The 12,230-nt window shown below is 46.4% G+C and overlaps 1 protein-coding gene across 5 annotated transcripts in view; it reads left to right on the top strand.

The window, feature by feature from the left end:
- The window catches only part of CCDC149 (coiled-coil domain containing 149), a 96,962-nt gene that overhangs the window by 44,861 nt on the left and 39,871 nt on the right, over positions 1-12,230 (top strand). For 4 of the 5 annotated variants that reach the window (XM_040486820.1, XM_040486805.1, XM_040486831.1 and 1 more), the window contains one exon: positions 7,349-7,456. The exons of the other annotated variant lie outside the window; for it this stretch is intronic. In XM_040486820.1, coding sequence (XP_040342754.1) covers positions 7,349-7,456 — 108 coding nt within the window. The remainder of the gene's footprint in view (positions 1-7,348; positions 7,457-12,230) is intronic. 5 annotated transcript variants of the gene reach the window in all.

The raw sequence follows: 12,230 nt of genomic DNA on the forward strand, positions 1-12,230 counted from the left end.
GAATCGGAAACAGGCTCCAGGCTCTGAGCCATCAGCCCAGAGCCCGATGCGGGGCTCGAACTCCCGGACCGCGAGATCGTGACCTGGCTGAAGTCGGACGCTTAATCGACTGCGCCACCCAGGCGCCCCGACTCGGACTTTTTAACACCTTGTCGAGCAGCCTGTTCTAAGTCTGGTCTCTGTCTCTTTCCCACTCACCCTCTCTTTTCCTTACTGTTCTCCGGGAAGTGCATAGGTCAAGGTTTTACTTCTCTGACTTTTACTTATTTTTTTTTCTTCCCTCCCGCTTTTAAATTGTCGTTTTGATATGTCAGTCAACTGAGAAGTAAGTTTTCGGAGTTTTTGGTATACATCATTTCTACACTATGATGGAGACTAACTTTTCCATGGCTAGGTTATTGCAACACCGTATAGCTAACAAATTACCGAGATTGAGGATGGTGTGAGAGATTGTTCCTGGAATGTTGCCCCTGCCCCTTTGTTGCTGATCTGAATCATTTAAGGACTTCGTTGGAAACATGTGGCTCCTCCCCTTTTTCTGCTCTCCCCAGCGTCTGGGCTAGTGCAAGGTTAGAAGGTTAACCTTAAGCTTTTTATCGCTTTCTTTTATTTTGCGTTGCTTTTCCTCTATCCTGTTAGGTTCAGTACACAAGGGCCTGCAAATTTAATCGACAAAAGACAGAAGAACAAAAGTATACAATTTTGTGAATATTTTACATGAATGGGAAAGTTCGCAGATGAAGTGAGACTCAAAGAAGTTGTTGACTCGGGGCTTATATACCGTTTTAATAAAAGAAAGAACGTCTGGGCTTCAAGGGATGATAAACTGTGGGAAAGTAACTAGGAAATGTACGAGGAAACTAATGGAAGCTAAGGGTTATTTTAGTAAGGTTTGTTTATGCAGACTCATCGGTGTCAGGGGCTGCTCTCTGGTGATTAGTCTCTTGCTTCTTCCTGGTATGGAAGAAGATGGAGCACTTCACAAAGGGAAATTTATGCCCTGCATTTAGGCAGACATGGGGAGGACGGAAGGAAACTGTCTCTATCTATGGACTCTCAATTGCCTTCAGCTCAAAATATCCTTATGGCCAAGTGGAATATTTTGGAATGGCATATTCTGATCCCCTTCATATCCATCTTTTCTTACGTCAAGGAGAATGGTATGTAGTGGATCCTTTTTTTTCCCCTCCCATATAAAAGATCCAGGGCTGTTTCTTACAACTAGTATCCTGAAAACCTTCCTTGTGCATGAGTGTCGATCACTTGATCATTGAAAGCAAGAGTCCTTAACAGTAATTGTCATTGCCAAGTTACATATCGTTTACTTTTTAAAAAATCTCCCTCCCATCACTTCTGGTAAGTTTAAAAAAAAAACAAACTGTATTGCATCTAGAATGTAAACTTTTCTGACATATTTTATGGCACGTAGAGGGGAATTGAGACCTAGTGGCAGAGGTACTAAGCTACGCTAGAGCTTAGGATACAGTGGGACTTGAAGAAAGCTGGAAAAATGATGCCCCCTGCCCATGGGACTCTGCCTCGGTGAGAATTTCTGCCCCCAAAGTCAGAAAGGTTGGGGTGTGAGATCCACACTGCTCTCTCAACTTCCAGATCTTTGCCTTCACATAACTATCGGGATCTGTGGCCCTCACCTCTGTGCAGAGAGAATTTCCATGAGCGCCATGGTGCCCACACCAAGGACTGGCTTTGGAAGCACGCTTCTGCAGACATCGCTTATAATCGGGGGTTGAATTGTTCGTTGATGAAGGTGTGCCAGAATGTTCCAGCTATGTCCTCATCAAATCTCCCTCTCCTCTCTTCCCCATCACAATTTTACTGAACTTCCAGCCAGAAAGAGTGATTGCGATATATGGGTCCTATGATACATTCCACTGTATTCATTCCCCTATTATCAGAGCTAAAATGTCACCCTTTCACATCGGCCCTGGCTAGATCTGAATATTTAAAAGAGGCTTCTCTTTAAACCTTTTTATGTTTTGCTGTTTAAGCTACCTCCTGCCCCAGAGACTTAGAGGAAATAATTTCTCAGTTTGGTTTTCCTTCCCAGTGTTAGCCTGTCTGCCACGCTTTCTCTGACATTTCCTTTCTATAGTGCTGCTGTTGCAAACTGATGGTCACAGAGTCCTTCTCAATAACACAGAGACAGAATGCTCTGCATAGCTGATAAATTATAAGCAGGAGCCACGTGTTAGCTTGATGGATTGTTATAGTGAGTGTGTGTGAGTCATGGGTGTTATTTTTGGTCAAAAGAATTGTGTGAACTTTTCTCCTCTATTTTGAGTGCTTTGATGAAATGTACTACTTTCTTTTCTCTATTTCGCCCACCCCCCTTTAAGGTATACAGCAAGGGATTAGGTACCATATCAGAACAGTCATGTTCTGGTTCCCAAAGTTACTGTTTTGGAGTTGAAGAGGCGGAAGGACTAAACAGACTGAACAGGAAAAAAGAAATGTGTTGACAGGAAACCCAGCCTGTGAAATGTAAAATTTCAGTCTCCCTGCTTTGAAGCAGGGTGCCTCCCCCACCTGGCCCTCCCAGAGAGGTCAGTTTCAAAGCTGGGGGAGACTTACTAGAACCTAGCTTGGGGGCGCCTGGGTGGCTCAGTCACTTGAGCTTCCCACTCTTGATTTCCGATCAGGTCACGATCCCAGGGTTGTGAGATTGAGCAGCGTCAGGCTCCATGGTGGGCACAGAGATTGCTTGAGATTTTCTCGCTCTCGCTCTGCCTCTCTCCCTTCCTCCCCCTCTCCCTCTGCCCCTCTCCCCTGCTTTCTCTCTCTGTCTCTCTGTCTCTCAAAAATAAAAAAATAAATTAAAACTTAAAAACCTAGCTTGGAGGCTGTGTGCTCCTAATTCTGCAGCTACCATAGAAATGCCTGACTTCGCTTTAGTAGATTTCTTTTCGGCTGCCTGCAGAGTAAATAACTGTCCCATCACCGGTTCTGCAAGTCACTATTTGCTATAGCAGCCCTGTCCTCTGCTTCGTGTGGCACTGGAACCTCTGACGGGGGTAGGGGGTCCCTGCCCTGTGCTAGGGAGAGCTCGTTAAGCTCAGTGCTTTCCAAAGTGAGGCCCAGGGACCATACCAGGGGGCGGGATAAGCACAGAGGTGGAGAAAGTGTTCAGAAACTCTTAGGGCAATTTGCCAGCATGATTTTATGTCCGTTGAATCTAACGAACACTTGGGGTTTTATCCTTTAGTCTTAAGTTCATTTTTCTAGTAATCGATTGTCGTACTTTACAAAAGTTCTGGTCTGGGTCAGGTTGGAGGCTGAGAGCAGGCGGTTCGCCACTGACAGATGGACTTGTATCCGTGTAGCTGCTACGTCAGGCTTCCGAGTGAACACCAGGCTGCCCCCTACCGGGGGCTCTCAAGCCACTGTTGATCCAAAAAGGAAAGAGTTTGTTTGTTTGTTTTGTTGTTTGGGATTTATTTATTTATTTATTTATTTATTTATTTATTTATTTAGGAGGGGTGCGGGTAGCCTTTTATTAAGTTTCCACTGGCACTTTTATTTTAATTTTAATTTTTAAAACTTTTAACGCCAGTATAATTAACACGGACTGTGACATTACTTTCGGGCGTACAGTGGTGATTCAACCATTCCATACATTACAACCTGTTCGTCGTGATAACAGTTGGCGTCCTGATCTCCCCCACCGGTCCTCTTACAAGCGTTTCTCTCCGAGAACCTCTTCCGCCGCCTAAGAGGAGGCAGGTCCCGGGAAGGTGAATTTTGCTGTGTCTCCTGCAGAGGGGGTGTGAGACGCCACTTCCCCGCCCCTCCTCGGGCGGCTCCCCTGCCTGTGGCGGAGGGATCATGCTTGCTGAGCTAATGTCTGGAAGACGTTCTGGGGTTCCGTGGAGGGGAAGTGGGGGCGGCCCCCTCGGGGATAGCTTCGCTAAGGAAGGAGAGCTGCGGCCGGAGGGGAGGGGCGGGGAAAGGAAAAGCAACCACTGAATCATCACTTCACCGCCCGTCCCTGGGGTCAGCCTGCTCTTGTGGCCTTGAACTGCCCAGCAAAATGGGAATCTTTGGGGCACCTGGGTGGCTCAGTCGATTTAAGCATGCAGCTTCAGCTCAGGTCATGATCTCACGGTTGGTGAGTTCGAGCCCGGCGTCGGGCTCCGTGCTGACAGCTCAGAGCCTGGAGCCTGCTTCGGATTCTGTGTGTCCCTCTCTCCCTCTGTCCCTCCCCCAGTCGCTCTCACTCTGTCTTTCTCAAAACTAAACATTAAAAAAAAATTTTTTAATGGAGATCTTTGATGTAACGGGAGAGGGAGAGAGGGAAGCCAGTGCCATTCCCCCCTATCTGAGACTTTTCCCTTCCCACCCACAAGGTTCACACTGACTCTTTTTGCTCTTTTAGTCTTGATTTAAATGTGGCCCTTTCCTCGGACACAGTCTGTTCCGTCTGCCTACCTCATTTTTCTCCATAGCACTCATCATCCAACCCCTGGGTCATTATGTATTTTATGGCAAGATAATATAATTAATTTAACATCATCTATTCAAATGTACGTTTACAAGGGCAAGGGGTCTTGTCGCTCCTGCTCACTGCTGTATCCCCAGAGTCCAAAACATTGCGTGATGCACGCTAGGTGCTCAATAAATACTTGCTGTGTAAGTAAATGGACGAACAGGGAACAGTGAAGGGGCAGGATCACAAAGGAGCCAGTTGTGTCCAAGGTCGCATTCGGCCACGTCTATCCAACTGTCCGCCCAGCGGTTGAGTTGGAGCCACTGGACAGGCGCGGTCAAGGGGAGCTAACCACCCTTTAACCAGCACCTACTTTACCAAGCACTGCGGTAGGTGCCCTGTGTTCATTATTCACTTTAGGGATCACATGAAGCATATATGGTTAGCCTCATTTACAGACAGGGAAACCCCAGAGGTTGAGGAATTCCCACACGGCCACCCAGCCCGGTAAGTGGCAGAAGGTGCGATTCAGCTTAATCCATCCGGTTTCCACAAATTTCCCAGAATAGTCAATTGGCCGTAGTATCTCTTGTCTTTTTGCTTTTTTACCTGTAAGATGGGAATTAATTTTCCTGGTAAGAACAGCGAGCTGGGAAAATCAGAATGCAGTTAGTATAAAATACGAACTTTGCACACATGCGGTTGAAAATTAGATCGCGTTGTTGAGTCACACGGACTTGGTTAAATCCAGCCAGTGGGGATGAGTCCAGTTTTCACGTAGGACTCTGTGCTTAGCACTGGCTTCAGTGTTGGTACGTATTGTTGTTATTCCAAATTCCCCGCTAGGCTGAGACCACAAACTCCAGACTCAGCATATTGTCTCTCATTTAGAAAATATTGATGGAGCACCTACTAGGTGCTCAGGGTAGATCCATCGAGAGGACCAAGTTCCCTGCCCTTCATGGAACTTCTATTTTTGTAGGGAGAAAGAGGCAGGAAATAAGTAGTCAGCAACAATCCATGAACTAAATTACATGGTGTGTTAAAAGGTAGCATGGGCTATGAATGAAAAAATTAGTGTAGGAGAGGGGGCTTGGAAGATCAGGGTGGAGGCAGGCAGGTTGCACTGTTAGATCGAGTGGTCCAGGTGGCTTTTGAACAAAGGCCTGAAGAAGGTGAGAGAGGGAGGGAACCAAGAGGTGTTCTGGAGGGAGAGCATTCCCATCAGAGAGTACAGAGCAACAGGGCAGGGATGGGAGCATGCCTGATATGCTTGGGGAACAACGAGGAGGGAAACTTGGTGGGAGCTGAATTGGAGTGGGGGAGACCCTGAGGGTAGAGACAACCTGATACCCCAACAGATGGGACATGGGAGATGAGCTAGAGTGCGGGGTCAGGGGTGAGCCAAGCCAGGGCTTAATCTTCCTACTCTCTCACCTTCATTCCCTTTTTATAAAAGTACCTGATGTAATTGAGTATTCTCAGAAGTATTAACATTTTTTTAAAGCAACCTACCTTCTTTCCTCTTTCTTTCTTTCTTTCTTTCCTTTTTTCCTTTTCCCTTTTCCCTTTTCTCTCTCTCTCTCTCTCTCTCTCCCCCCACCCCACTTTCTTTCTTTTTTAAGTAGGCTCCATACCCAATGTGGGTCTTGAACTCCCGACCCTGAGATCAAGTTGCATGTACTGACTGAGCCAGCCAGACGCCCCTCAAAAGTATTAGCACTGAGCTTTTTGGAGATTTGGCCACTGCAGTTGTACTAGTCCCCTAATGTCTCTGGATGTGGGTTTCATCAGCTATAATATGAAAGGAATCTTCTAGATAATCTTTAGAAGCCCCTGTACGACTATTGCTGAGTGATTCCTTTCCAGGAGTCGTGTTCTCATTGCTTGCTTCTTTCCCTCCTTACTTTATTCATTTACTCATCGTGAGTATTTAAAACATTTGCTGGAACACGAGCCCTCCCTGGATGCTGAGGAAGTGGAGAACAAAATCTCTCGTTCAAAATAGCCTGAGGTCTCCTTGCTGAGCTTAGGTAAGAAGCTATAAGCAAGGCGAGAATCAGAGCAAGTTGCAACCAGCAAAATACAAACCGTGCTGTAGGACGAGCAGCCATGTGACGGCATCTCCAGGTTCGGGCCACCCGTGAAAGGGGGGTGGGCCCGGTAAGAGGTGCTCACGTGCTCCGGGAAAGCGGGCAGTGATGGTGTGACAGGAAGCTAGCTTGAGAGAGGGAGGCTGGTGAATGGAGAGCCATCCACATGGGCCAGAGGGATTTGAGTCTGAGCTGGAAGGGGTGACATCCTCATGCTGGTACTGCAGGACTAGAAGAGGAGAATAAGGAGGTGAGAAAACCAGCCCAGGAGACTGGTGGATTGCCTCTGGACCCCGATTTTGGAAGTGGTCGCTCACCCCTCGTCCCCTCTCTGGCTGCCTCATTTTGTGACTGAAATTCTAGACCCTGAGGTAGCACAGAAAAGCTCTTTAAACCAGTTCTTTTTGAAGGGGAAGAAAACTACCTAAACAAGGAAATAAAGCTTTTCCTGTATCGTTGGCTCAACATTTAGAACTGACCTCTATGGCCATTGCAAGATTTTTAGTGCAGAGCTCTTAAAATTGTTTTCTAAAAAGTCGAATGTGGCAGACTCCCCCCGTTGCTTGTCTGTGAAGCTCTCCTGGAGACCGAGCACGTCCCCGCACCGAGGTTCACGGCCAACGTCGTTTGCCTCCATGCAGCTGTAGAGGCGTGATTTGCACACTTGCTACATTCGTGTATGCGTTTACTCTAATGGGCTTTGTGTGGTTGTGCTGGGCCTGGACGCCAGCCTCAGTGAGCCTCGCAGAGCCCCACTTTTTATCCACTCCTGTGTTTCTGAACGTATTTCATAATATGTTGATATTTCCAGGCTAATCTTGCACAGCTACTGAGAGATTCTCAGGACCGAAATACACATCTGGGAGAAGAAATTAAAGAACTTCAGCAAAGGCTTGCAGAAGTCCAGGGTGACAATAAGGTACCGTGAATATTTAAAGGGAAAAAGCTCTGCCGTGTAATTGTGCACTAGAGGTTTATGTAGAGCACATCAGAAAAATGTAACGCAGCATTTGCTGAAAAATTTGTTATAGATTTTTACATTTGCAATGAAAATTCACAGTTTAGCATTTCTTATCTTTATTACATTGCCTTTGTGTGTGCACGCACGCGTATGTGCGTGCTTCTGGGTTGCTCTAAAATATTGCCACAACCCATTATAGAAGTTTCATTATGTTCAGCTTGGTGGTGAATAACATTGCGGTTGAGGGCAAAATAAAACCCCAAACGCTATACTTTCCCCCTTCTATACAAATAATGGATTTGTGGCTCAGATGATTTGGAATTATTCACATTCAGTTTTGAATTTTAAGTAGTCATCCTACTAATTATGTTCACATAACCAATTTATTTTATTGCTAAATTTGGCAATTTGTATGGAACATTGCTCAAAATCCGCTGCGTGGTATTAATCAAACTCCCCTGTTGGCAACGTTAATTATAAAATATGAACTCATAAACTCCAAACTGAATGTGTGCGCTCTCTCTCCCAGCTGAAGCTATGAACAAAAGTACAATTGAGAGAAAGGAAGAGAAACTATCAAAGTTTAATTCTGTCCCCCCAAATAATTTTCTGTTTGGCCACGATAGATTGATGTTCAGCTCCTTGCCAGAGCAGCTCTCCTGATAGAGATGGCCACCGGAGTTTCACGCAAGAAAACCGCATGGCAGGGAGGAGGTCCTTCCTTGGGAAATGCCTTTTAAATGTTACCAAATTTCCTTGACAAGTGGTGGTGGCATTCACTGTTTCTGGGAGCTGTTGGTTATTGGAAGGCGCCATTTTGAAAGACGCTGGCTCATAAAAAAAAAAAAAAAAAAAAAAACACAAAGTGTCTTGAGTTTTCCAGAGACTTCTTCGTAACAAAGCAGAGAGGGTTTTATGCTCCTGCTGACTTGAGAGGCTCAGTCTGAGGGCCAAGTGGGAAGTCTTCCTCTGTAGCGTCTTCTCCACTTAACCTGCCTTTAAGTGTTGTTTAAAACCTCTTGGATTTAACATATGTATTTGAAAAATTAGGCTTTACTATTCCGGGTCATGAAATTGGGGGTGGGAGAGAATGCCTAAAGAAGGGTTCTAATTAACACTGGACAAGCTAATCAGGCCTCTGGTATGGCTTTATTCACCACTAAAAGGATTTAAGTTCTGTAACCTAGGTGTTTGGTCCATAATTAAGGGCCAGACCTTCTTAGTCACTTCCTCAAGTGGTAACAGGAGGACAGGGTTTTCTAGAGAATAAAGTGAGATGTGTTTGACGGTTTCCTTTAACCCCATGAAAATACTACAGGAATTTTGGAGACATAATAAATCCACGGAATACTAAAACATTTTGAAGATGGTATTTTTGGATTTATAGCCCTTCCTGACTGATTTTTTTTTCTTACTTTATTTCTTTCCCCCGCCCTTACATTAGCTACCGCCACCCCCCAACGTTCCTAAATATACCTTCTGCTTCTTGTTTTGGTCACTTTTAATTCTGTCACCTTTTAGACACGTGGTATTTTAGGGATCGATGTTTGCAACTGGTATTTCAAGGGAAAGGAAGGTGTGTGTGAACGTGACCGTGTATGCATGCATGTGTGGGTAGGTGCAGGACTCAGCGTGGGGATGTGCGTGCACGTGCACCACTAAGCACAGGTCCGGGCCTCCTTTTGCATTGGCACAGTCTGAACTTCGTGATTTGTTTGCACTCTGGGTCTTTATGCCAGTAGCTGGACACATTTATCAGACTTTGTTTTCTTGCTCAAGGTTTGGAATCTAGTGACTCATATTCATGGCCTATGAAGTAATTCGCTTGCCAAAAGGTACAGGAAAGATGTCACAATGTTCAGCAGACCCCCTGTCTCAGTATCCAGCCTCTCTCCTCAAAAAAACACCAGCTTCAGTGAGCCCCAGAGGTTCCATTTATTCTCATTTGCATCTAAAGTTATAGGGCTGATTTGTTTCAGATCCCCGTGAATCATAGCCACCCTCCCCCCACCCCCACCCCCAGTTGTCAACACAAAAGCCAGATTACTCATTCGATAATGACACCAGGCATCTTGGGAAACTCAGAGGCCCCTGTTCCTAGGTGTGCGGTGTAGAATGGTTAGCCCTTCATTTATTTTTTTCTAATTCATCATGTCGCTAGCTGCTCCAACCTTTCCATTGCCTTCCAAATCCAGCCTAACCTCCTTGCCATGGCGGGCTAGGCCCTCCTGTATTTGGCCCCTACTGATTTCTCCAGCCACATCTCTCGCCACTGGTCACCTCATGCTTCAGCTCAGCAGCACTAATTTCAGCCCCTTTGTTGAGCTATACTGCCTTGTGCCTCAGGGCCTTTGCACCTGCTGTTTGCTCTGTCTGGGACTCTCTTCCCTTTTACTCTGCTCGCAAACTCCTGCTCATCGTTTAAGTCTTAGGTCAAATGGAGCCTTCTTCAACTCTTAGGGGCCCACACTGCTCTGCTCTTTCCCCTCTGCTTACACTTGTGTGGCACCCTCACCCCCAAGAGTAAGCTCTTTGCAGGTTGAATTCCTGACTGGTATACTGCAGCATTGGTAAGAATCGGCACTCTTAGTTCCCGATACGTGAACATTATTTAATAAATCTTTATTGAAGACATGGAGTGGAATAAATGAACGAGTGAAGGAATAAAACGAAGGGAATGAAAAGGAGAGCAAAAACGTTCAAGGAAGAGGAAAAGGGAGATGAAAAGGAAAAAGCATACAAGAAAATATGCAGACTGAGAAAACAAGCCCTGGTCGTCATCAGTAACTCTGTTTGTGGGGTGAGAAAAGTTAGAAATTTGGAGACAAGCAAACCGCTTCACCCAAGTGAAAGCAAAAGCAAACCAAACCCCAGGTATGAGACCTTGGGAAGCCCTTGTGGAGAGAGCAGAGGGTCTGAGGCTGAGCCATGGTGGGCTCAGGGTGAGACTCCTGCTCAGAGGTTGGCTCAAGCCTGTCAAAATCAAGAACACTCAATAACTGTTGTTGTTGGGCTCCTGACTCCTCCCCCCGCCCCCTCATTCCAAACAGAAGCGCCGATGGCATCATTTTATGAGCAACCGTTAAAGTACAGGATTTTTATCTCCAAGTTGCCATTTTAACTGATGACCCTTATCCGTATTTTGGGAAGCCCAGATTCTAGATGTTAAGTACATTTAAGAAACAAGGTGATAGGAAATTACTTGCCTTGGATATTTTAAGGTAGACTAATTTTTCTATTTGTTCAGCTAGAGCCTTGTAACCCTATGTGCCATAAAGCATTTTCAAACAGCCTCTTGAAAGATTTGTTGCCACCCTGGCTTATAAGCAGCTTAGCCCTCCCATGGGGTGGAGAGGGTGGGGGTTTCCGTGATAGGGTGGGGGGGGGGGGCCCCATGATCAAATACCACCTGCCATCTCTCTGAACTGTGCCCAAGAATTTCTCAGGGCTCCTGGAGGGATGCAAACCCCTCATCCGAGCTTGAAGAGAGGTGTGAAAAGGGAAGCCCAGTGGACACCCTCCGTTTCCCTGATAATTCTAGTTCTGAAAGGTTAATGAGGAAAGAGGAGGCACGTGGCGAAGCAAGGACTCACACTTTTACAGATCACCCTGGGAAAAGCTTTTCATGGGTGGTAGATTGCCCTGGGCTCTCAGTGAGTCAGTCTGTGAGGCATAAGGACCAATGATGAGGAAAGACCCAGATGAGGCCGGGGCCTCCAGTCTCAAAAAGCAGCCCGCTGAGAGAGAACCGTAGCTTTCCTTCTTACCTCCGAGGTCTGCCTGCTCCGAATCTTCTGGCCACTAAGAAAAGAGTGGATTCGGGCAGAGGGGACCGGGAGGAAGAAGGGGTTCTCCGAGAAATTTAAGGAGTGGTAAGAGGCAGTCAAGAAAACTAGCAGAGCGCATTTGGATCCGATAGCCAGAGGTCAGCTGGTAGACCAGCTCTCTAAAAGAGGAAGCCGGGCTGATAGTGCCTTGCCAACTTCCATGACAAACAAGGAGGCCACCGAAGTGAAGGCACTGACCTGGGAGTTCGAAAGATTGGCACTCCTGGAGAGGCCAGCTGCAGCCTTGCCCCTGTCAAGTGGCGTCAGGAAATACAGTCCAAGGGGTCCAACTTTGGAAATCAGGAGGCCCCAGGTTTATATTCTGGGTCCACCAGTTACTGTTTTATGGGCGCGAGCAAGTTGGCTTTCTCTCCTGGCCTCAGGTGCCTCATCTGGAAAATGGGAGTAACCACGCCTCTCCTAGATTTGTTGTTAGGTTTTATCAGGTATTCATGAGTGCATGGTTGGGGAATGGCTACATCCCACTTAATGCTCTAGCAGCCGTGGATACATCCAGGAATAAGAAAGACAAGGTGCTCATTCTCAAAGAGCGTATATTCTAGTTGGGGAGACACACGGTAAGAAAACAAAATATGTAAGATCATCAGACAGTGGTTAGTGCTGGGAAGAAAGCAGGACGATGAGATTTAACGTGTGTGCGTGCGCGCACGTGTTTGTAAGGGTGTGGCACCCAGTAAGTGTTCCATAAAGGGTTAAGTGTTGCTGGTATTTTGCCATGACCTGGGGCCAGATTGGCTTACAGTCTTTTTGTGCAGGTATGCCACCAGGAAGCTCAAGGTCTTTCTTTCTGTTGATCAACTGTTTCCAGCGCGCTGGGTACGTGCCTCCCAATAGAGACAGAAACTGTGGTAAAGAGCGTGGCACCTACAGGATGGGTCCCCCAA

Source organism: Herpailurus yagouaroundi, unplaced genomic scaffold (genome assembly GCF_014898765.1).
Source record: "Herpailurus yagouaroundi ecotype Mexico unplaced genomic scaffold, PumYag 28, whole genome shotgun sequence".
NCBI lineage: Eukaryota > Metazoa > Chordata > Mammalia > Carnivora > Felidae > Herpailurus > Herpailurus yagouaroundi.